The following is a 23,601-nucleotide window of genomic DNA, read 5'->3' as shown; positions in this document are numbered from 1 at the left end:
TGAACAACAAACATGCATCTATCAACAAGTGAATCTAAGAATCAAGTGAATAAATAATCTGATTTACAGAATGAACTGGTGATTATAATGAATCAGGGACATAGAAAGGGAATGGACTGACTGTTCTTGGGGGGGAAAAGGGAGTGGGAGATGCGGGAAGAGACTGGACAAAAATCGTGCACCTATGGATGAGGACAGTGGGTGGGGAGTGAGGGCAGAGGGTGGGGTGGGAACTGGGAGGAGGGGAGTTATGGGCGGAAAAAAAAGAGGAACAAATGTAATCTGAACAATAAAGATTTAATTTAAAAAAAAAAAGAAAAAGAAAAGGCTGGGAGGCTGGGAGCTTCAGTCGCCGGCCAGCCTGAAAACAGCCCTCAGCCCCTCACCCAGACTGGCCAGGCACCCACCCACACCCGGACCCCCACCCTGAAGGGGGTGTGACCAGCTGAAAACAGCCATCATCCCCTCACCCATGCTGGCCAGGCACCCCAGTGGGGATCCCCACCCTGATCCAGGAAACCCTTCAGGGCAAACCAGCCAACACACACTGACCACCAGGGGGCAGATGCTCAATGCAGGAGCTACACCCTGGTGGTCAGTGTGCTCCCACAGGAGGTCTGCTGCTCAGCCACAAGCCAGGCTGATGGCTGCCAGTACAGCGGTGGTGGTGGGAGCCTCTCCTGCCTCCTCAGCAGCGCTAATGTTCGACTGTAAGGATGTTCGACTGCAGCTTAGGCCTGCTCCCCGCTTAGACCCAATCCCCCGGGGAGCAGGCCTAAGCCAGCAGGTGGTCATCCCCCGAGGGACCCCTCCCCCCGCAGTGCACAAATTTTTGTGCACCGGGCCTCTAGTATATAATAAAGGAATAGTAAGGTCGTTGACTGTTTTTGAAATAGTCAATTACAATATAAACATACCTTTTATATTTAGGCAACATAAATTTTCTATAATTTTTTGAGACTCAAAGGGGAAAATCTTTACAACTAAAATGCCATTTAATGAGAATAAAATCTATGAAACTACATAGTAATTTGTTTCATTTTTCCAAGGAGAATTCAGAGGGCAGTACTTTATCTCTTTATTGCCTACATAAAATGCCAATTCTGTATGTCTAAAGTATCACAGTAGCCCGGCTTGCATGGCTCAGTGGTTGAGCGTCTACCTATGAACCAGGAGATCACAGTTTGATTCCTGGTCAGGGCACAAGTCCCGGTTGTGGGCTCTATTCCCAGTGTGGGGCGTTTAGGAGGCAGCCAATTAATGATTCCCTCTCATTATTGATGTTTTTATATCTCTCTCCCTCTCCCTTCCTCTCTGAAATCAATAAAAATATATTTTAAAAAAATAAAGTATCACAGTATAAGGAAAATAGGAGAGGGAGGGGAGGGAGGGAGGGAGGGAGGGAGGAAAAAATGGTCTCCCTTGTCAACTACCTGGGGAAATACTGCTTTTTCAGATTTTAACTCATCCTGACTTTGCAGGGACACGAAGTTATCAGTTACTCTGTCTAGTCTAGGGTTTTACTATGATTGCAGGTGGTTAATAGAAACATCCTTCTGCAGCTTCCATTTACCAAATGGGATTCCTATGGAAACACTTGACCCCATGGCTTTCTGCTTTTTACGTCAGCTCTGGGCCTGGGTGGTAGAATTATTTATCAGCCTTTAATGGCTTGGGGCCACTTGGTGGATTGGAGCTCATGCCCCTCACATCGCTCCGGAAGCCCCCGGGTGCACGGGGAGAAGCTCGGAGTCAGTCAGGCACATTCGGCACCACTAGCTCCAGCGTCTGCAGCTGAGGACGTCTGGAGAGAAGGGCCCCAGAGACTCAGGATGGCGCTGCTCTGCCTCTGGCCTGGCTCCTCACCCCAGGCCTGATCCTGTACACTTGGAGCCAAACCACTGCCAGGGCCCTGCGGCTGAGCGTAAGCACCACAGCAGCGTAGCCGGAGGGCCCGCTGCTGGCAGAATGGACATGTGCATGGTAGTAGGACTAGTCACGGGCAAAATCCAGATGTGGTTTGTCTGACACCTCACATTTCTCTGCCGTTTTTACATCCTCACCAGTAACTTCCTTCCTTTCACCCTGTGTATCACGCCGGCACCCGATTCCTCGAACTGCTCCACCTCAGGAAGCTCTGTGGTACTCGCAGCTTTGGCTAATGGGATAAGAAGGATTTAGTAGTTTTAGGGTGGCCCTGGGGACGGGTGAGAATGAGGTGTAGGTACAAGTGAATGTCCCCACTAGTTCTCCCTAAGATTATAGCTGCAAGAATCTAACACCTGTTTTGGAAGTTGTGGGGGCCCATGGGCCTGTGGGGCCCGTTTTTGCCTTACGTTCTGTGTGCCTGAGACCTGGGCCCAGCTTGCCTGGAGCAGGTGTGCAGCTCAGCCTCACCCTGGGGTCTCTCAGTGCCTCTTCAGCCCCACAGCCCCAGTGGGTCCTTTTCTTCAGACAGTATTTGAACAAGTGGTCCCCTGTCCTGACAAACGTCTACTAATTAGCTTTCTCCTGTTCTCCTCTCTTCGTAGGCAGGCTGCTGGAAGGAGTGGCCCGCGCACCATTCCTTGATTCCAGTTTAGCCTCCCGCTCACTGTGCACCTCTGCTTCTCTCTGTACTTGCCCTTCATTCTTCTCTCTCTGACTGGCTCTTCTGACCCACTTTCACTTAAACTGTCGCATCATCAACATGGTGGCCTCGGCCGTAGCCCCAAGGTCTTCCAGCTGAGTCCTCTGTCCCGTTCCAAAGCCTGTGAGAGAAAATGGGATGGCTCGGGCTCGGGCCAGACATTTCATCCCGGTGCAGTCAGTCCCTGTGGCAATGGAAAGGGTGTGGGGACAGGGTGCTGCCCCTGCCCCTGCCAGGGCTGCTTCTGCGGAGGGGAGCTCGCCCTCAGCCAGGTGTGGTCTCAGGCCCTGACTCACTTACTTATCCCCATATTTCCAGCTATGATCCAGCTTCCACCCCAGTACACACACTTTACATCCAGTTCTTCCGTGGTTTGCAGTCAAAGGTAGAAATTCTTAAATTAACTGAGTCCTCTTTTGCCTCACACATACAGAGGTATGTGTCCTCTCTCAGCCTTCCCTGCAGTTCGTGGGAAATTTGGACTATGTCCTGGTTCTTTCAAAGTGGAAATTTTCTGTTTTGTGTCTCTGTTTTTGGTCTGTCATCTTTATCTAAATTGAGGTCCCTCAGACTTAAATTTGTAATGTATTTTACACATGTATTTTTTTTTAAGTAATAACCTTTTTTCTGGTCTATCCTAATTAATATTAATCTTTCTTAAGAATGTCAAGGCTTAATGTCTCCTATATATTTTAGAATTAATAATTCCCTTGTCTAATTCAATTCATTAAGAATGTATTGATTACCTATAATGTTACCAGCACTGTCAGTTCTGTTTTTATAATGCTCAGAAGGCTCATAATCGCAGTGAAAAAATTAGCCAGATGCATAAAATGCTTAGCAGACAGGACAGAGGAGCCCATAAACACGTAGTGAATGAAATGAACGAGTTGGCACAAACACAGAGTTCTCTGGGAGGTCAGAAAGAGACGGCAGGCCAGGACAGCCTGGCCAGGGAAAGCTTCCCAAGGAGGGGCCTGCGCTGGGCCATCTTCCTTGTTATTTTAAAACATCTTTATTTTGATTACGTCTCCTTTGATTAGCTATTTTTCAGCCTGGTGATGTTGACAGGGAAATAATACATGTCAGCATTAGTTTTTCCAACTTAATGGATCAGATGGGAGTGATGCATAACTTCTGAGCTTTGGGTGTGGGCTGTAAGCAGGAGATAGAGCGATAAGGCAGAGTGAAAGGTTACTTAGAGGAGAAATTTAAACACTTGGAATTGGGGTCGGCCACTACCTGGAGTTTCAATGAGTGACGAAGATTGAGTTTTCAAAATGAAATGGATTATTTAGCTGGCATTATTAACGCAAAGCATAGGGTTTAGCCTAAGTATTATAGGGATTTGCAGGAGACATTTTTCAAATTTACTGAAGGTTTTACCAGTAAGCACTTAAGCAAATGTAAACGTTTTGCGGGCTGCAGGGGAGCCGTGAACATTAGTCATCGGCAGTCACACTGGCCTCGCAGACGTGCTGGGCCAGGCTGCTGCTCGGCACCGCTCCTGAGGTTGTTGTGATTAGTCTCCTGGTGTGGATATGTTGCAAATGTAATAAGAACATAAACATTTTATAAGTATAGGAATTTCTGTTTTTACTGGTAGCCAGTCATTTGAAGTGGCAGGAAGAACAAATTTGATCTCGACTTAAATCAGAGTGGTGCTGACATAGAGAACTTTGTCCTTAAAGTGAAATCTTTCAAGGCTATGAGCCACAATGTGAAGAGTCAACGAGAAGGTTTTGTGCACGTCAGCCGGGCCTAGTTGTCATGGGGGGTGAAGGAGAGGAGCACCGAAAGGCATCTCCCTCTCAGATCAGAGAAGAGAGAGCATGTGTGATTATTCTGAGCATTTGTTGACAGTAATACTGAGATGGAGGTTCTTCAATTCTCATGACCCTTTTTATAACCATAAAATAGTCAGGTATTTTAATAAATATAAAGAATTACCTATCATATCAAAGTAACTAAATTGATCATTTGTAACCACTTGAGAAACAAGTTGTAGCAGAAACACCTTTTACTAATCCAGAGCTATTTGGTCTAATGTCCTATCACTTTAGTTCCTTCTCTTTTCAGTAACATGATGATCAAATGCTCTTCTCATTGACCGGTGTTATGTGAGCTGGTGAGTCTGAAGACAGTGCTCTCGTTTGTATGGTTGGTTAAGGTTTGTTTCAGCAACATTCCAGGCCCGTCTTGGGTACAGGGACTGAGAGATGTGCACAGTACGGGCGCTAAAGAGGTGGTGTGTGGAGGGCGAGGAGGAGAATGGCCCAGGGAAAACATTCTGGGAGGTCTTGTTTGGATATCTAGGCTGATTCTTAGAGGATGAGGAGGAAATGCTCCCAGGAAAGACAGGGGACTGTTGGGGGGTGAGGTGGGGAGGCTGCGTGAGTTCTGGGGCAGAGGGGCTGGTGCAGGGCGCAGGGAGCTCTGGCACCTGGACCAGGGCTGCAGGGCGAAGCAGCGGGCCAAGTCCTGAAGAGGCACTTTTTGTTTGGCCTGCTGTGCTGTTCTACATTTGCCAACATTTAAAAATAGAAAAGTTTAACATAAAACCCCAGATTTCTGGGTTTCTTGGCACATTCCTCCATGGGATCTGCCAGCCAAACCTGAATAGCAGTTCCCACAGTCCTCAGCACTCTAATTTTTTTCAGTAGGCCCACTTTTTACTCCTTTCTATCGCCAGCCTGGGCCCTGTGATGTCTGTGTTTGCACACATTGCCCTACACCAAGGCCCAGTTCTGAGTGGGTGCAGGAGATGGAGTTACTGTACCAACATTTTATGTAGGTGAACTGATCTGCTTTCTTTTTTACATAGAATCTTATAAATTAAAAGGGAGAGAGCTAGAGAATTAAACCATCTGGCTCAGCCAGAAAATGGAAACGAATGTGCTTCCCTGCGGCAGGTGTCACGGAGCTGGGACAGTAGAGGCCTCCGGAGGTGGTCCCGAGCAAGTGCCAGGCGCTGGGAGGAATCCCTGAGACTGGACCGCTGGCTGGAGACGACTGTCATGGGTGGATCGAATGATGGGAGTCCCCTCTGAGAATCCCAGAGTCTTTGTGCATTACTGACCCAAAATTTAAACTGAATTGATGTCATAGACGTCAAGAGTCACCATCGCTTCCTCCTGAATTAGAAGGCTGGACCTCGGAGGTCAGCAGCGGGGTGTCATCATAGCTATTTTTTTTTTTAATCTCCCTCTTAGAGTAATAAGATGCTTGTAATTTAAAAAAAACTCATCAGCTCAGACCTGCTTTGTTTTTTTCCTTGAAGAAAGTTTTTCTAATATAATGCACAGTCCCCATGTTCTGAATATAATCATGCCCAAAATACTTCCTTATTCTTGAATTTCCTTTTAACATGTTTAGACATTTAATTTAATTTCTAAGCAGGTTGCCATCATTTTTTATGTAATTGATAGCTTTTCAAGCATTGCTGTAATCAATTTTCTTTTAAAATATATTTCATGTCCTCTCTTTCTTCCTACATTCCTTAAATTATAAATTTCCATCAGTCCTCTGCTGCCTGCAGTACCTATCACTTGAGACTTCTTCAGAAATAGAAGATTCCTAAGTAAGAGTCTGGGGAGATGTTTTTAGAATAGTTATCTTTAGAGACTTTCCCCAAAAACTCAAGCCAAAACTCAAATGTCAAATTTACACATGAAATTAAAGTTCAGTTAGCTCGGTTTGATTAAGGTTTAGGGTTTTCTTTTGTTTTTTGAAGAAAGGAAATTTTATTTTGTAATTAAAAAATCATTTGTGCTGAAATAATGAGCCAGAAGTATGAGATTAATTTTTGTGTAAACTAATTACCTGCAGAGCTGCTTACAATATAAAGCTTTATTGGTTTAACATAACATTTCCTAGCCCTCTCTGACACGTTGCTTAAACAGAAAGGCCATATTTCCCCAGCAAGTTATTTTAAAAGTCAGGTAATTTAAATTACATTTATTAAGTGCAATAAATAGAAATCAAATTTAAAAACTTGTATGTTTATTCTCATTTGTTCCTAATTTTTATAGAAAATTCCACTTTGATCAGGCTACTAAGGATTGGTGTTTAGTAAGCAAAGAAATATTATGTTTTAAAAGAGGAATAAATAATTCATAGAAATGTGTTGACAAATTTCTCCTCCCTCATAGTCTATTAGTTTCTTTCCCGCAGTCGCCTTGGGCAGGAAAGGCGGACGGGGAAGGATCTCGGGCATTGATGCTCGGTGGGAAGATACCGCAATTTAAAAAGTAATTCCGTTTTGGATATGAGTTGGAAATAGGTCATCACTCAACCCTCAGCATGAGCCATAAACCTATTTGCATGAGTGAGTGAATGAATATAAATTGTCTTTTTACTTCAAGAAAATTATTAGATATTTTTTTCTGCCACCATTTTCCACACCCCACCAAATAGAACTGTTTTCTTTATTCACACATTTATTCTACTTTATTAAAAATTAGAATATTTTTGCAATGTCATCATGCCCCATTCACCTGCTTTTCTGATCTTTCCTCTATACATTCCTCCAGTGGAACTCCAGGGAGAACCACTCAGACATGAACTTCTCTGTTCCTAATGAAGGCCATCGCAGCAACTGCTGCAGGCACGCAGGAGCAGCCGTGTTCTTAACAACAGTTTGCATGTGACAGTCTATCTGTTCTCGTGCTGGTGTATTTTTCTGTAATTTGATATAATAAAATTAAATTCTTAATTTAAAGTTATAATTGAAAATAAAACATAGTTTTGCCATTTTAATTCACAGCCATCATTTATAATTTATAACTGAGAAATTACATTCTGGAGTGTATATATATTTTTTCATATTCTAATATCTATTCATAAGTCTTTTTGAGTTTAAAAAAATAAATCAGTGGAAACAATTTATTTCAAGTTTGTCTGCCCCTACTTCCTTCCAACTTTAAATAGGCCCACCCTATTTAAATACATAATTCTGTATTATTTCACCTGTTCTTTTTCTTATAGATGAGTTTATCATTTGAGAGTTTGTAGTACTTGTGTTTATTTGTTTAATGTCTATCTTCCTTTCTAGACTAAACTTTGCTGTCTATCTTGTTCTCAGCTGTATACCCACACTTAGCATTATGGCTAACTACTAGTATATAAGCAATGAGAAATTTGAAGGAATGAACAAATGAACACTACATTGCTTTATTTACATTATTGTATTTGATTTTTAACTATGTAGTAAGTTGTTCCTATTTTACAAATAAAGAAACTAACGCCAACTTGTTAACATTAAACAGCTAAATAGGGTAGAACCCCGCCTCCCCTGTGGTCTTGTCACTGAGTTGTTTGTGTAAGCCAGTTTGATTTGGGTTTCAGTCTTGACAAATAGCAGAGCCCTAATATATCCCTTACTTTTTAATTGAGGAACCCGAGAATCAGAGAGGTTCGATAAGTGGCCCAGTTCTACATACCCAGCTAACATCAGAGTCAGAACGTGGCCCCAGCAACCTACTTCCTATTCAGCATGCTTATTTAGGCTACTGCGTGCCAGCCCCAACATAGCAATGCTAATGAAGAACATGAAAGCATTTCGGAATGTTGTTGTTATGAAAGTGTTCCAGGAGACACATGGTACAATGAACACCATATCCCACCACCCAGGGTCTGCAGTTGTCAACGGTTTGCCACACTTGCTTCATCTCACCCTTGAATGGCCCAAGCACTTTGAGCTGTATGGCCACATTAAATTAGGGCAGATGAAGCAGAGAAGTGGGGGGACAAACCTGTTGTCCCTCAGCTGATAACAGAGCTAGTTTGCTGCCCTGTGTTCTTCCCACTTGGAATATGTCAAAAGACAACTGAAAGTGGGTGACCTACCGGGCCAGCCATAGTCAGCATTGAAGTGGAGTGACAGTGGAGGGCTCAGCTCATCAGAAGTGGCAGCTGAAACCAGCATCACACTGGTAATGGGGTGCAGTGGGTCTCCGACTTCAGCAAGCCTCACCATCGCCTGGATTCCTAGCAGGTTCCCAGGCGATGCTACACTGTGGGTTGAGGGACCACGCTTAGCTAGAACCATGGGTTCTACCAGGAAGTTTGTGCTCAGTCCTCTCCCCTCAGCCCAGGAAACACAGGTAGCCTGCTTAGCCTGCCTTCATGTCTTGCTCTAGAAATCAGACCTTTGAGTAGCATCTGAAAAGGGAAGTGAATTTACATGGTAAAAGGAGCAAAAGGAATTAAAATGGTAAAAGGAACAAAAAGGCTAATGAAAAAAAAATTTTTTTTAATTTTAAATGAAGAATAAATGCCATAGCCAGTGTGGCCGAGTGATTGGAGCGTCAGCCCAAACACCAAAGGGGTTCGATTCCTGGTCAAGGGCACATACCTGGGTTGCGGGTTGCCCCCTGCCCCCAGTGGGGGCACGTGCTGGAAGCAACCAGTTGATGTGTGTCTTTCACATCTATGTTTCTCTCCCTCCCTTCCACCCTCTGAAAAGCAATTGGGAAAAAATCCTCATGTGAGAATTTAAAAAAATAAATAAATGGAGAAATAACTGGGTAAGTCTGTCTGTCTGTCAGTCTAGTCTGTCTTCCTCTCTTTCTCCACAGGTTTGGGATACTTCCCTTACCCATTTAGGAATAGAGGAGCAAATGCGTTTTTGATCAAGGGCTGAGCAGTGTGATTGGGAGGAAGCATACATGTTGGGTAGTTGAGCTAAAATACCACATCAGTCATTGATGAAATCGCCATCAGTCCCTTGCGCTCTGTCCCTGACTTTGGTGAGTCAGTTGTGTTGGACTGAGGGAAGAAATGAGCTTTTCTCATTCATCTCTGTATCAGGAATAGATTTCTTTTAAAACAGTTAAACTTAACTTTAATCACCACCTTATTCAAAGATTTCATGGTAAATCAAACTTGAAAAAATAATCCACTCGATATCATTTCTCTTTGTCCCAGAACCATTATTTCTTCAAGTCCTCCTTCTACTTACAGTTTCACAAAGAATTTGCTTCTATTACTGACATATTTTCATTATGTACAAATCCTGCCATTTATCAAGATAAGCCCTTTGTTTATCTAACTCTTGTACTCTACCTTATTTTAGACAGAGCTTCAGTTAACTTGTAAAATATGACAAAATTGTTCAAAAGCCCAGCAGACGTGGCTCAGTGGTTGAGTGTTGACCTATGAACCAGGAGGTCACAGTTCAATTCCCAGTCAGGGCACATACTGGGCTTGCAGGCTCAATCCCCAGTGTGGGGTGTGCAGGAGGCAGCCAATGAATGATTCTCTCTCATCACTGATGTTTTTCTCTCTCTCTCTCTCTCTCTCCTCTCTCCTCCCTACTCTCTCCCTCTCTCCCTTCCTCTCTGAAATCAATTAAAAATATATGTATATATTTTTTAAAACCACCTCATAAAAAGACTTGGGAGAGATAAAATAGAGCCAAAAATAATCAATCTAAAAATGCAAACCAGGGCCACCACCTGTGATTCTACCTAAGAGCCTCCAGGGAAGGGCGCCTGCTCTGCTGCCTTGCTCTGCGCCACCAGCATATTTGGGAATATCAGATGGCAGATTAGAGAGCTGGCTGGGCGAATTCTGTTCCTGTCAGCTAGCACTTGATAAACATTGCGTGTCAGTGTGTCCATGATTCTCCTCAAAATGTCTGACGTGATTTCCCTTGTGAGGCGGACGATGCATGTCCATTGCTGGCCGTGCTGGCAGGTGGAGCGATCCTTCTGAAAAGCAGGTCTGCTCTTTTCTTCCCCCAGTTAAAACTGCTGGCTCTGCCTGTGCCCAGAGGCAGTGTTAGGTGTCTGACCTGGCCTTCCTGACCTCTGCTCTCTGCCCCTCCCCACCCCACACTGCACTCCAGGCGGGTGGACCCTGCCCTGCTGGCTCCCTGCCTGGACCCCGCCTCTCTGCCCTTGTTGCCCATCTCCCACCCACCCATCCGCTAGGTCTCAGTTTGCAGGTCAGTTTCCTGAAACCCTTCCCTGTGCACCCTCCGCCCACTCTGTCCATCGGTCTCCCAGGCTGCCATGTTCTCTGCTGACACTCCCGACTGTTGCTGCCTGGTACCTGTCTGCCAGCTCCCATATTCTATCTGGGCTTTTTTAGTGCTTTCCAATCATTTTTATCTCAGGGAGCGCAGTAGAAAGTCAGGCTATCGGTACAATGGGGTGAACTGAAGGAATTTTCTTTTTAACATATTTTTATTGATTTTAGAGAAGGGAGAGGGAGAGAGATAGAAACATCAATGATGAGAGAGAATCATTGATCGGCTGCCTCTTGCACATCCCCTACTGGGGATCAAGCCTGCAACCCAGGCATGTGCCCTTGACCAGAATCAAACCTGGGACGCTTCAGTCTGCAGGCCGATGCTCTATCCACTGAGCCGAACCAGCTAGTGCTGAAGGAACTTTCAAACCCAACAGGAGTCGCCTCCCAGCTAAAGAAAGCTGCCTGAAGGTCCCAGCTTGCAGCAGACCCAAGAAATAAGTGAATCAGAGAGTCCTGTTGCACCAGTGCCCCCCACTGGGGGAGCTTGGACAAAATGAGGGAGCCAGCGAGTGACCTGAGTCCAGGTCCTGCTCCTGAGCTATTCCTTAGTGAGTCTCAGTGTCTCATCTGTAAAATGAGGGCAAGACTGTCTCAATACACAGGCTTCACTTGGTTCATTTTTGTTTTGTGTTTAATGCCATTCCCAGTGTTGATACGGGTCCTGGAAACAGGCTCCTTGTGATGCCGCCCGTGGAGTATAAACCAGTGTACACTCCGGAGTATAGATGGGTGGTGCAAGTCCGAACCCCTAAAACGTGCAAAATGCCTAAAGTCTGGCTTAACAATCGCACATCTAGAAACTTGCCCTCAGAATGTATCCTGATCGGCTCTGTGAATAGCAGTCTGTCTGTAAGGTATTCCTCCCAACATTTTTTCTATGTAAAGAAATGGAAAAATACCAAGTATCCAAACAGAGTCTAGAGATGGAATTAATTGTGGTATAGCCATAGAATAGGCCACTGTGTAACTAATGATGATGATGTAAAAGAATTCTTAATGGCATGGGGAAATTATTAAGATATATTGAAATTAAGTAAGTAACAAAACCACAATTCAGTATGTTCTCGGTTATTTTTTAGGTAGATATGTTATTAAGAAAAGGCTAGAAAGAAAGAAACCAATATGTTTCCCTGAATAACCAATTTAGAATTTCTTCTTTGTGATTTTTTTATAGTTTCAGTGTTTCCAAGATGAACATATATTGCTTTTATAATCCATGTTTTAGGAAAAATAAAGCATCATGGAAATAAACTTCACAGAGTTTGAACTGGCGCACCTTTGCCCATAACGTGCGGAAGCCCTGAGGTTCCAGGGTCGGGCTGGCCAGGGGGCGGTGGTCTGTGAGGGGCTGGTGCTGGAGTGACCTGCTCCCTGGGAGGTGTGCTCATGTCCTCCACAGGCCTCACCAACCTCCTCTGTTCTTATTCGTGTCCCTGAGCACACTGGTTTACACACCAAAAGTAAGCCCCATGATTTCCTGTGATGTCCAGGAGGGTCAGAAATTAAGCTTCCACATACAGTTGCCCATCACGATAAATTAGATTCAGGTGTGCTTTTCTAAGGGGGCTTTTCACAATTTGAATACAACTGGCTCCCACAGACCTTGGAGAAAGAAGGAACAACCTTTTTTTTCACACAAGGTCCACCTGAGGAAAAATAAAAGTGTTTATGATCCACATTTTTCTCCCACCCAAAATAAAACCTGCTTTGTAGAATCCCATAGGAAGGGGGAAATCTGTCCTTATAAACTATAAAACACATTATGAAAGAATAACAACAGTTATAATATTTGCACTGCTTTTTAGCCATCTCAGTCTGGGCACACGAGGTGGAACAACACAGGCACCGTCCTAAACTTGACTCTGAGAAATTATGTTGCCCACCATATCTGAAAACCAAGTGAGAAGTGGTTTCAGGGGATGGGAGAGGAGGGGTGCGGGCAGGTAGGAAGCCAGGCCGGAGACATGAGCCCTGTGCAGAGGGTGGGAGAGGTGGGGTGGGGTGCAGGCAGGTAGGAAACCAGGCTGGAGGCATGAGCCCTGTGCAGTCGCTTCATCAGCATGTGTGGGTTTGAAGAGGGACAGTAAGAACTTTGGGGGAAATAGGAACAAAGTAATTGTTCAGAGGATGCAAAAGGCCAATAGTGGAGTTAGAAGATAAAGACAGGTTTGGGAGGAGATTAAATTAGAGCAAAAGTAGAGTTTATCTTTAAAAATGGAGATGGTGTCCCCTCCCCCCCAAAATGGGAGAAGGGTCAGGCAGTAAAGATGAGGATATTTGCCACTGCTGAGGGCATTAGGGGCCAGGGTGAATCTGGAGACTTGAGAAAGGGGAGAGGAATTGGTCGGTTATAGGGCTTTCTCTAGCAGGAGTGGAGACAGTGGGCCAGAAGGCGGATTCAGAAATGGCACCCAGAGTGGGAGTGGTTTGGGGGGGGTGGGGAACAGAATAAAGACTGAGGGTGCCGAGTGAGGGCTGAGGAAGTAGCTGACAAGATTTAGGAGCGGTGGCCGGGACAGAGGAAGTTCTCCCTCCGACTGCATGTGCCGAGGAGTCTCGGGGTAGCTCACGGGCCTTCCATCTCAAGCATCTGGACAGCAGCGCGTCCCTGGTAGGCTCTCCGCTCCATCCAGACTCTCATCTGCTGGGAGCTGCCTCCAGGCCCAGCGCTCAGCACACCAGTGGGAGCTGGACTTCTCCAAGCCCCTCCCAGCTCTCGGTTCTGTTTTCCTGACTCACCGGGCATTCCAGCTGGCGCTCTCCTCATCTCCCAACCCCCTTCCCAGTCCTGACTTGTCATAGTCTTTTTCCTCAAGGGGCAGGGTTGGGAGCACAGGGCTTCCCTCCGGCCTTGGGAACCTGCAGCCCTGGGAATGGAGGGTGGTGCTGCCTCCCATGGCGGGGAAAGGTTGTCTTCCTGGGGAACTAGCCGTTGCCAGACCTGAGCCCCCGAGAAGCTGCACACCCGTGACTCCCGCCTCCCAGTGGGCGCAGTGTGGAGCCTGCTGGGTGGTGTCCTCAGAGGCCCCGGCCTGACTTCTATAGGGAGGGGGGGCAGTGGAGTGACCTCAGGTTTCTTAAAGAATAAATGAACATGCATATTATCAGAAACTAGTACATCCAATTTATGTGCACTTCAAAGTCTTCCACAAGATTCTGCACAAAGTGTACTCTGAAAAAGTAGACTGTTGAGAATGAGGCTTGCGGTCATCATTGCCATTGCAGCTTCACTTGGCAGTTTTCCTTACATTTTCCAGTTTCGTGAAGAAGATGCCCAGACAGGAAGGAGCCAGCCCTGCTCCCATCTGGCTTCCTCGGATGGGTGGGTGCTGCCCGATCCCTGCCGGGTTCCGTCAGCTCCGATCCCTGCCGGGTTCACGCTGAAAGTGACCGCTATGCTCTGCTCTCTTGCAGCCCGCTGCTCGCTGTGACCTTTGCCGCTTGCTGTGCTGTCCCAGGAGTCGCCCTTCTGACCTGGGGGGTGAACCCCCTCACAGGAGCCCTGGGGCTCTTCAACATTTTCCTGTACACCTGCTGCTACACCCCGCTGAAGAGGGTCAGCATTGCCAACACGTGGGTCGGAGCCGTGGTGGGCGCCATCCCCCCCGTCATGGGCTGGACAGCAGCTACTGGCAGCCTAGATGCTGGTGAGTGTGTCCCGCCCGCTCAGCGGGCTCGTGGGCAGGTGCGGGGGCAGGCGCTCAGGCTCTCCCTGCAGCGTTAGCACGCACTGGTCAGAGGCGCTTCCTGCCCCGGACGGCAGGGCTTGGTGTTAGAGTCCATTTCACTGGGCCCTGTGGGCAGTGCGCGCAGGGGCAGGCTGAAATAGTGTGCACACAGCTCACGGAGACTGTCCTGGCTTCTCTCTCAACTGGAAGAGCGGGGAGGAAACCGGAGGCGAGCACCTCAGCCTGCGGCAGCAAGTGCAGTGGAAAGAAAGTGCCCACGGAGCCCGGGGACTCACTGGGGGCGTCCTACCAGGAGGTGCCTGGCAGGCCTCCACTCACCGGGACCGCCGCCCCTCGCTGGCAGGCCTGCGGCACTAGCTCCTTCCTCCCACAGACCCGGTGTTTCCCCTCTGAAAGAACAGACTATTTCCATTAGTTTCTCATTTATTTTTATATGGTTTGCTTAAATTGTTCATGCTGTCTACAGTAAAACCATTGAGACATTTCCACATTTTTTTGGTGGTATGTCACAACTAAATTTGTGGGGTGAATAGCCCGTTTTTACCATCTGTAAGGGAAGTTTCACAGTCTAATTAGTCAAGTAATTAGTGTTTTTGCCCGACACTTAGGAAGTGGTGAGGTTTCCTGCAATATATGTAAGTACATATTTTTCACATGAGAGATCAAAAGGCAATTGACCATAAACCGTTGCCCCATAAGCCACATTTCTGAAACTTTATAAAAGCTCTGAGGCTCAGATTTGGCAAGCTTACAAAGATGCTTACACCTTTGCCATGATTATCTCTTAGGATGGTTTTAATATCCTGTAGATGTCGGCCTTCCATGAATCTACAGATGCAGCATTCCAAGAGGCACGCACTTGTTTGGTCTGTGCGGAGCCGGCCAGTCTCCTCCCCACAGAGCACCGTGCCTGGAGCGGGGCGCGGGGGGAGCCCAGCTCCCCCTGACAGCTGGGCCCTCAGAACGTACTTGACCCCTTTATGCTGGTGTCTCCTCATCTCCCCCACATGGGGCCAGTAATGGTCCCTTCTCATCGCGTTGTGAGGATTAAATGAATTGTATTTGTTTTCCTCATTCATACAGTGGGCAGGTTAATACAGATCAAGAAAGGTCATGAGACCTTATTGGGATGCAAATGGAGCAACAGCTGTCACCTGGTTTGAAGCCTGCGAGGGGCTCCTGGCTTGGTGGGGTGTATCGTCATGTCTGCCTGGGGTGAGGCGGGCAAGGGGAGACCGCATGGACTAGATGATGTCCGAGTTCTCCCCAGGTTACAATTTAAAGGGTAACCTGCATACACCAAACTCATGGTCAGATTCCTCCTCCTCAGTTCTGCCTGGAGTCTCAACCTTGATTTGGTCCAGACTCCCTCGGCCCCCTAACCCAGCTCCCCTCCTGTGCCCTCCATACCTTTCAAGTGATTTCCCAGTCATGCCAGGTGGGGCCGGAAAAGAAAGTCAGCCACTCGCAGGCTCTCAGCCTCCCGTGCCACCCCATCCACACCAGGCAGTGCTGCTTGCCACTTAGATGCCCGGCGCCAAGCCACCTGCCTGGCCAGCCAGGGATGCCAGGCCCTCCTCAGTTTCCTCTCACCTGCACGAAAGAGCAAGGCACCCACAGCTGCCTTTTCGGTCTTGGAAATCCCAGGCCAGGCGGCACCAGGGTCAGGTATGACAGCTGCAGGACAGGTATCATTGGAGACGGGAGGCAGTCGAATCCAGGTCAGGAGAACTGGGTCACTCGGTTGTGTGGGGTCTTGGACCCAGGTTCTTGCTGAGGGCTCGGTGCCCCTGTCACACTCCCAGGCAGCTTCCTGTGAGAGTGGGAGCCTCAGCAGAGTCGGCCAGAGAGAGAGAGAGAGAGAGAGCTTTGCAAAAGCCCTCCCTCCCGCTTCAGTGCACACCTTCCGCAGGAGCCCTTGTTGTTCAGGGACGGTCTGGACTTGGCTAAGCTGCTAATAGACATATTTTAAATAAAACTTGGAGTACGGTCTTTCTGTGACCCAGATTTAATCATTTACATACAAACTCATTAATGAGGGACAGCTAAGAGCCAGGCTGTGCCTTGTTTCAAGTAGCAAGATGAAAATGCATATTTATCTTGAAAAAGGAGACCCTTCATCTACCTGAAGTGACCCCGGCATGCATGAGAGGGCTGTGCAACCACAGAGCAATTCCTCAGCAGCGTGTGAGGTTGACGTCTGTCACCCTTTTTCTATAATTCCTAATGATGCGTGCGGATCCCGCAGCACTGCGGGGGTTACTGCCCCCAGTTCTAATGCACCAGGGGTCACACTGTGCACCTAAAGCCTATCAAGTTGGCACAGAAAGAATAATGCTACTTTAATCATGCTTCAAAAAGTGTTTCAAAGCACTATATTGATAGAGCAAACTTGAGATAAGCAGGAGATCTTTGAATGAATGAATCGGTGCGTAAATGCCTTCTATTTAACAGATGACAAAACTAGGTTAACCCACAGGCAATTGCCAATATTTACTGAGCATGAGCTGTGTAAAGGCACCACACAGGAGGAAGCGATACAAAGAAGTAGGCACCCGAGGGATCTAATTTAAAGATCTTTGTTGCTAGGATTTTAGGAATGAGGTGGAATGCGATTTTCAGGTCGTTTTGCCATCTTCTAGGACTGCACTGTCTAATATGGCATCCACTAGCCACATGTGCTCTTTACTTTTCAATTTAAATGTAAGAAGTCTGTTCAGTCCCTTTGTCCCTGTTCCAAACGCCCACAGCCACGTGTGGCTGACAGCTGCTGTGTGACAGCGCAGGCCTGGAGCATGCTCACCCTCCGGACAGTTCCGCCCGGAAGGACGGATGGATGTCCTGTGAACCTGCGCTCCATTCCTCAGGCGAGTTTGCACTGTAATAATAGTCACTGTGGGGTCTGTACTGTGGTCTCGCCAAAGTTGAACACAGTGGTCCTCACACCTCAGTGTCCGGGGAACCCCTGGAGGGTTTGCTGAGATGGATCCTGGGCCTGGGTCAGGACTTCCCATTTGGGCCCAGGGCCTGGGAATGTGCATTTCTAACAAGTCCCCAGGTGGTGCTGCTGCTGGTGCCCCATGCGGAGACCACACTGAGACAGGACCCGGAGGGCTCCAGCTGTTAGAATACCTGGAAATACCCAGGGGTTAGGCAGAGGGCATGGGCAGATGGCATTACTTGAGATGCACCAGTGGTGTCATTTGTATTAGCCACAGAGGTTACATCTCTCATCTGAGTTCCTATCTTAGGGGACTTGTTTGCTTGAAAAAGCCCTTCTTCAGTGGTATCTCCAAGCCTTGTTATCTTTGAACCTCCCAAGACGGATCACTTAGGAGAAGCCTGTGAGGAATACTGTGTTGAGCTACCCTGATAGTGAGGAAGAGGAGGGTGTGAGAAGGCTGGGTGATCACCTCACAGTGGACTAGCCTGGACTAGGAATTGCTGGGGCCTCCACCTTCTTATGCAGCTTCATTGTGCAGGGATCAGTTGAGGACCTGCTGTGTGCTGGGCACTGAGAGACACAAATATTACTACAATCCAGTCCTCACAGAAACCATGCCTCACTCCATCTTCAGGGCGAGGCAGGCAGGTAATCAGACAATTGAGCGAAGGCGTAGCAGGAAAGGGGTCTGCAGAGGGCTGCGAGCTGGTCTGAGGCGGCCTTGGAGCACAGCGGGTTCTGGATTAAGTCATGATGAGCACACCTGCGAAGGGGACGTGCTTTCCAAGGAGAGGAAAGAGCAGGTACACACAGCATGTAGCCATGGAACCAGAACAAGCAGGGACATGATCTAAGGAGCTGCCGCCTGAGGAGCTGATACGTTATTGGAAGGAGGTAGATACCCCCTGGAGGCTTTCCCAGGAAGCAGCGGGTTTCCACTGGAGGGTTAGTTCACCGTGTGCAGCAGCTGGTTCTCCATGGGGTTGGGCATCCGTCCCTGAAGCCTGTCGCTGAAGTTGCGTCTTCTCCTCCTGCCCCTGCCGCTCCTCCCCTCTCCAGTAGGGCTCCCCGTATTCGAGGCTGCCCCACCCTCCTGAGGCCTCAACCTGGCCGCTGAAAGAGCAGCTGGCGAACACCAGTGAATGCGCAGGTGGGAGGGAAGGATAAATGAAGGGCAGCGATTCCCTGAGCACGTCCCATTCCTTTGCCCTGTCTCCCCGGCTCTCAGCCAGGGCACCAGAGGCCCAGCAACGTCGCTTTTGCCACTTGGTCTTGTGGGCCTGCAGAAGCCCTCTCCCAGGGTCAGCAGATGGCGGCAGGATGGGGAGGAGGCAGCTCAGCCCTCCTGTGGACGGTCCTCCTTGCAGAGCTGACTATCCAGTTGGCAGAGATAAACGGGAGGTCAGTCGCTGTAGAAAACAGCGCACCCAGGGGTTTGTCGAGCAAGGAAGAGGGTGTTCAGAGGCACCTTCCCCCGACGTGGTGGCTGCTGAGCCAGTGAAGCTGCAGAGCACTGAGTACTGAAGGGCCTGCTGCCTCCATAAAACACCATCGGGCCCTGATTTTTCCCCACAGCTACCTCATTGCTCTTGTTTGTTTCCCTGTCAGACAGTGAAAGACGGTTTCTCCATGTTTTAGATGCCCCAGTCAGGTGGGTCCAGAGCCTGTGCTCCCTGGGTCTGCCCGGCGGGGCGTCCAGCTCAGGGGGAGCAAGGCAGTTACGGCTGACGTGGGAATGGTGAGCGTGGATAAATGTTAGTGGCTCTTGGTATTTGCTACTTAATAGCTGCTCAGGAGTTATGAGCACTGCTTTCCCTCCCAGGTGCAGCACAGACAGCTGTCCGTGGAGTTGGATTGGAGAGGGCTACGTTGTCAGGTGCCAGCCCAGCACAGGGAGCGCTCTCTGTGGCTATCCTGCCGGTCAAGGTCATTGTTAGAATAGGTCAAGGTCATCATTAAACTGGTATTCTACCTGCGTCCCTTTCCCTCCAAGGCTCGGCCTTGGCCTCCCACTTGCCTAATTGCTTTGCATTTTATATTTTTAACTTAAACTGCTGTTACTAGAAAATATTAAAAATGCTTACCAAGTAAAACTCAGGAAGGCCACCGCAGGGGACTGTTCTGGTCCCTGGTCTGGCCAGCTGGTGCCTTAGGGGTGGAGGTACTGGGTTTGATTCTGCTCTCAGCGGACAGCAGAGAACGGAGTGGCCTGCCAGGGCCCTAGCAAAGGGTCTGTGGGGGGTGGGGGGCTCTGCAGACAAGTGCGGGCAGCAGGCAGCCCAGCTCCCCGAGGGCCTGGACCACATGCGGCAGGCCTCTCCATAGTGTTTATCTCGAGAGGCTGTCTAGTTCCCCGTGGCTTCAGATTAAAATCTCATCCCTCCTCCTTGCCAAGCCCACCTCTCCTTCCATCACCCCCATTTCTTAAAAAGGCTCAGATTCTATTTTATAATTTTCCTGAATTTGAGTAAATCCCAGTCTTGGACGTTTGTGGCGTGGGCCTGGGTGACAGTCTTGTGGAGCTGATTCCTAAATTGCCTTTGGTTTGTCACTCAGATGTTGTGTGGTAAACATTATGTCAGACAACATTCAGTTACAAATGAGGACTTAGGCGTGGGCGCTTATCAGGAAGTGATATTTCACAGATGGATGGTTTTAGAACAAAAAGAGAATGAGTGTTTTTAGCCTCAGCTGGTAAACTACAAAATGTTCAGTCCTGTTTCACTTTATTTACCTCCTTCCCTCCAGGATAAGAAAATAGAATGGAGAGAATTTATTCACTCATTCTCCCAGCAAATATTTGAAGGCTTACCAGGCACTGTTGAACCCAAGCACTTTTAAAGACTTTCTTTAAAATACTGCCTGTTAAAATCAAACTCAAAAATGAGTGTGTTCATTTTGTGTGAGAATTTTTTCATAACTAGCCTTAGAGCTCAGATTAATTAAGACAAATGATATTTTAAAGACAGAGGGAACAAGGGATGTTTTCATGGGAGTGTTAGCACAGCAAACAGTATTCAGAGCCCTGTTCTCCTCAAAGGCGAAAGCACAGAGGCTGGAAAAGGGCGTTTGGAAATGCGTTGCTGGAGCCGAGGCTGGCAGTGTAAGGAGGCCGGCTTGGGGCCGAGGTATGCTCGTCTTGTCAGTTGACGGAGCGTTTAGGTGGAGCGTTTAGGGCGCAGGGCCAGTGCCTCCTGAAGGAAGTGGCAGCGGGTGCCTGGTGGCAGCCCGGTGGCTTTGCCGTGGCCGCGCAGCTCAGGAACAGGCTAGTGGGTGTCCCTCGGGACCACCTGAGTGTGTTGGACCCACAGGTGCTCGAAACTGCCCTCCAGGGGTAAGATGGGGAAGGAGAGGAGCACTTTGTTCAGAGTCAGAGCTTGGTGACTCCCTTACTCTCGTCTTTCCCTTCCAAGGAAACCGGGTGCCCGCTGGGCGTAGGGTGTGCAGTAGGCGAGGCCCCTCTTGGGCCTCGGCAGCTTCCCAGGAGCCGTCGGAAGGAGCAGGCCCTGCAAACTGTTTCCATTGCAGAGGACGGGCAGCCTTGCCTAGTGGCTGTGCAGCTGATAAACCGGCCCATGTCCTCTCCCCTTTACCTGCGCGCCTGCCCTCCCACCTGTTGCAGCACTGAGGCCTCTTTCAGGGCCCCTTTGTGCTCCCCTCAAAGGAAAGGCTTCCAGATCCCTGAGCACCAAGCTCTGGGTGTGGCGCTGCTTCCCAGCTGCCCCTCCCCCATTTACATGACCACACCCGGTAGCCAGTCATGGACCAGAGGCTGTGAGGGCCATGGGGAGAGGGAGCCTACTATATGGAAGGGAAGACCCCCGAACCCAGTACCAGACTCGCTGGAGCCCCATTCTTTATCCTCTTCAAGGCCATGCTCGGACACTGAGTGACAGTGAGTGGCCTGGGGGGAAGGGTGAGTGTAAGCCCCCAGGCAGCAGAGAGTAGAGCTGAAGCTGCCAGAGGAACGCTTCTGGGAAGAACGAGTCAGAGCTCCATTCTCTTAGGAAAGAGTCAGCTGGGTTGCCTGGGCCTGTCTGCCAGCAGAATGCCAGGAGCACGCCCGGCAGCATTCCAGGTTGGAGCAGAGGTGGCCACGGAGGTTCTCCCGGCAGAGTGGGGGCGTGACTGACAGGTGCTCAGAGTTCAGAAGGCCGTGTGTGTTCAGTCACCAGGAAGACGCTCTGAGCCTTGTCCCCTGGTCAGAGCCGGGTGCCCGAGGTCAGGGTCCCCCAGCGGCTGACCACAGCCCTGCAGGCGTGCTCCTGAGTCCTCTCTGTGTGGAGGGCAGTGAGCATGCCCGGACTCCCCCATCGTCTCTGGTGTGGCCTGTGGCTGGGACTCTGGCACCGTGGTCTCAGGAAGCTGCTGTCCTTGGGAGAACCTTCCCCACAGACGTGCCACCATTTCAGATTCTCAGTATTTCATATATTCACAGACCAGCAAATACCCAATTAAAATGAAGGAAGCAGACTTTTCTTCCAGATAACGTTAAAGCAAGTAGGTACAAAGATTCTGCAGTTAGATAGGAAAACGAGAAAATACATTTAATAGTCGCAGAAGACACACAGTGTGTGTGAATGCATTGACCCTCTAGACCATCCTCAGGTCCGCTTTACACATTGCTTCTTCCAGGAAGCCTTCCCTGACCTCTCCCAGGCTGACCTTGGTCTTCCTGCCGGGTGCTCGCCACAGCACCGCCTCTGGGCTGTAATACCTTGTGTTGTCTCCCCAAGCCAGCGGAGGCCTTGGGGACAGACTGCACCTAAGGCGTAGTGGGCGCACATGAATATTTTTTGCTATAGCAGATCGGCCCAGTAAAACTAGACCACTCTGTGGGCGTGAGGCTGAGGGGAGGCCTTTGAATTAGTAACTGAGTGCTTTGTGTTCACCGCACAGGGAAGGTGGGTCCCCACAGCCCCGGACTAATTCAAGTCTTCCGGTTGCAGCTCCTTATCTTGATGAGAGGAATTTGTCTTCCGTCCTGTGGATGAGCAGCGGCAGTTGCGGCCGAGGAGAACTGTGGGGGCGGTGGTTTTCTGATTAGTCCATTAAGGCTGCGCTGTGATTTCTAAAGCGCTTTCATTTGTGACATGAGCCAAACCCATACCCATTTCCTCTCACATAGAAAGCAGCGAGCTACTCTTAGGAAAATGATTTTTTAAGTTGTTATTTTAAGGAGAAGCATAACTGAGAAGTGTGTATTGAGCACAGCAGAATCCTGCAGTTGGCACACTAAGAAGGGGGCTTTCGAGAAGGAGGAGAGAAATCCATCTGGATCTGATTTTAACCCTTTCAGGTCTGGTTTCCAGGCAGAGTTGCCCTTTCTCGGCCACTTCGATAAACAGATCCTGGGCTCTGACTTCTGTTCCCTCCCGGCTTCTAAGTCATCGCTGACGTTCTGTCCCCTGTGCATGGCTGCGTAGCTGCACACCATCCTGCGCTCAGACCTCCCGGCCGGAGGCTGCGCAGGCGCTGGGATGGCCAGTCCACGGACTTCGTGCTCAGAAGCCTCCAAGCGGCCCGGCCCTGAGAACCGCTGAGAGCACTTTCTCTTCACTGGTCCCTTTAAAGCCCAGAGACCATTCTGTTTTCCCATCAAACTGCAAAATGTCTCCTTCTCTCCCCCGTGTGTGACTCCGTTGTACCCGGACGGTCCAACCTGCCCTTCTGTGCCTCCTGGTTCCCCAAAGGTACTCACTGGCCACAGAAATACTTCAGTCTGTTGAGTGCCCACTGGCATTATGTCTACTAAGCAATGCACATCCCTTCTTTTAAAGATGCTCTATTGGCCAGCGTGTGGGCACAGCCGGGAGCCCAACACAGAGCGCCCAGGGGCAGCCCCTCCCAAGGCGTTTGCTTGTGCTGTAGGGGCTTCTCTTGTGGGGGGGGGGGGGGAGGAGAGGAGGGGGCAGGAGCCTCAAAGTGTGTCACTCTAAGCCCTGCAGCAGGGCACCCTGCCCCCCAATGCCAGCGTCCTGCCCACCCAGATGAGAGCTGGGGCAGGGAGATTGTGGAGAGCAGGCTGGGCGGGCTGAGTGGAGGTGAGAACCCAGCTGGCAGGGCCTAGGGCCCCCCTGAAGGTGGAATCGGGCAGAGCCCTTTGGGGCCGGAGGCCTTCGGGTGGGAGGTGGTGCCCTGGTAAAATCCCCACATTCTCTGCTTCCCTGTCTTCGCAGGAGCCTTTCTTCTGGGCGGAATCCTCTACTCCTGGCAGTTCCCGCACTTCAACGCGCTGAGCTGGGGCCTCCGGGAGGACTACTCCCGCGGGGGCTACTGCATGATGTCGGTCACGCACCCCG

General features: G+C 49.1%; 1 protein-coding gene across 1 annotated transcript in view; it reads left to right on the top strand.

The window, feature by feature from the left end:
• The window catches only part of LOC102261324 (protoheme IX farnesyltransferase, mitochondrial), a 118,925-nt gene that overhangs the window by 94,391 nt on the left and 933 nt on the right, over window positions 1–23,601 (top strand). Inside the window, exons 6-7 of the mRNA XM_005857342.2 lie at window positions 14,081–14,313; window positions 23,479–23,601. Of these exons, the coding sequence (XP_005857404.1) occupies window positions 14,081–14,313; window positions 23,479–23,601 (356 nt within the window). The remainder of the gene's footprint in view (window positions 1–14,080; window positions 14,314–23,478) is intronic.

Source organism: Myotis brandtii, unplaced genomic scaffold (genome assembly GCF_000412655.1).
Source record: "Myotis brandtii unplaced genomic scaffold, ASM41265v1 scaffold1103, whole genome shotgun sequence".
NCBI lineage: Eukaryota > Metazoa > Chordata > Mammalia > Chiroptera > Vespertilionidae > Myotis > Myotis brandtii.
Note: the sequence above shows the minus strand (reverse complement) of the source record. Positions and strands in the feature narration are given on the sequence as shown.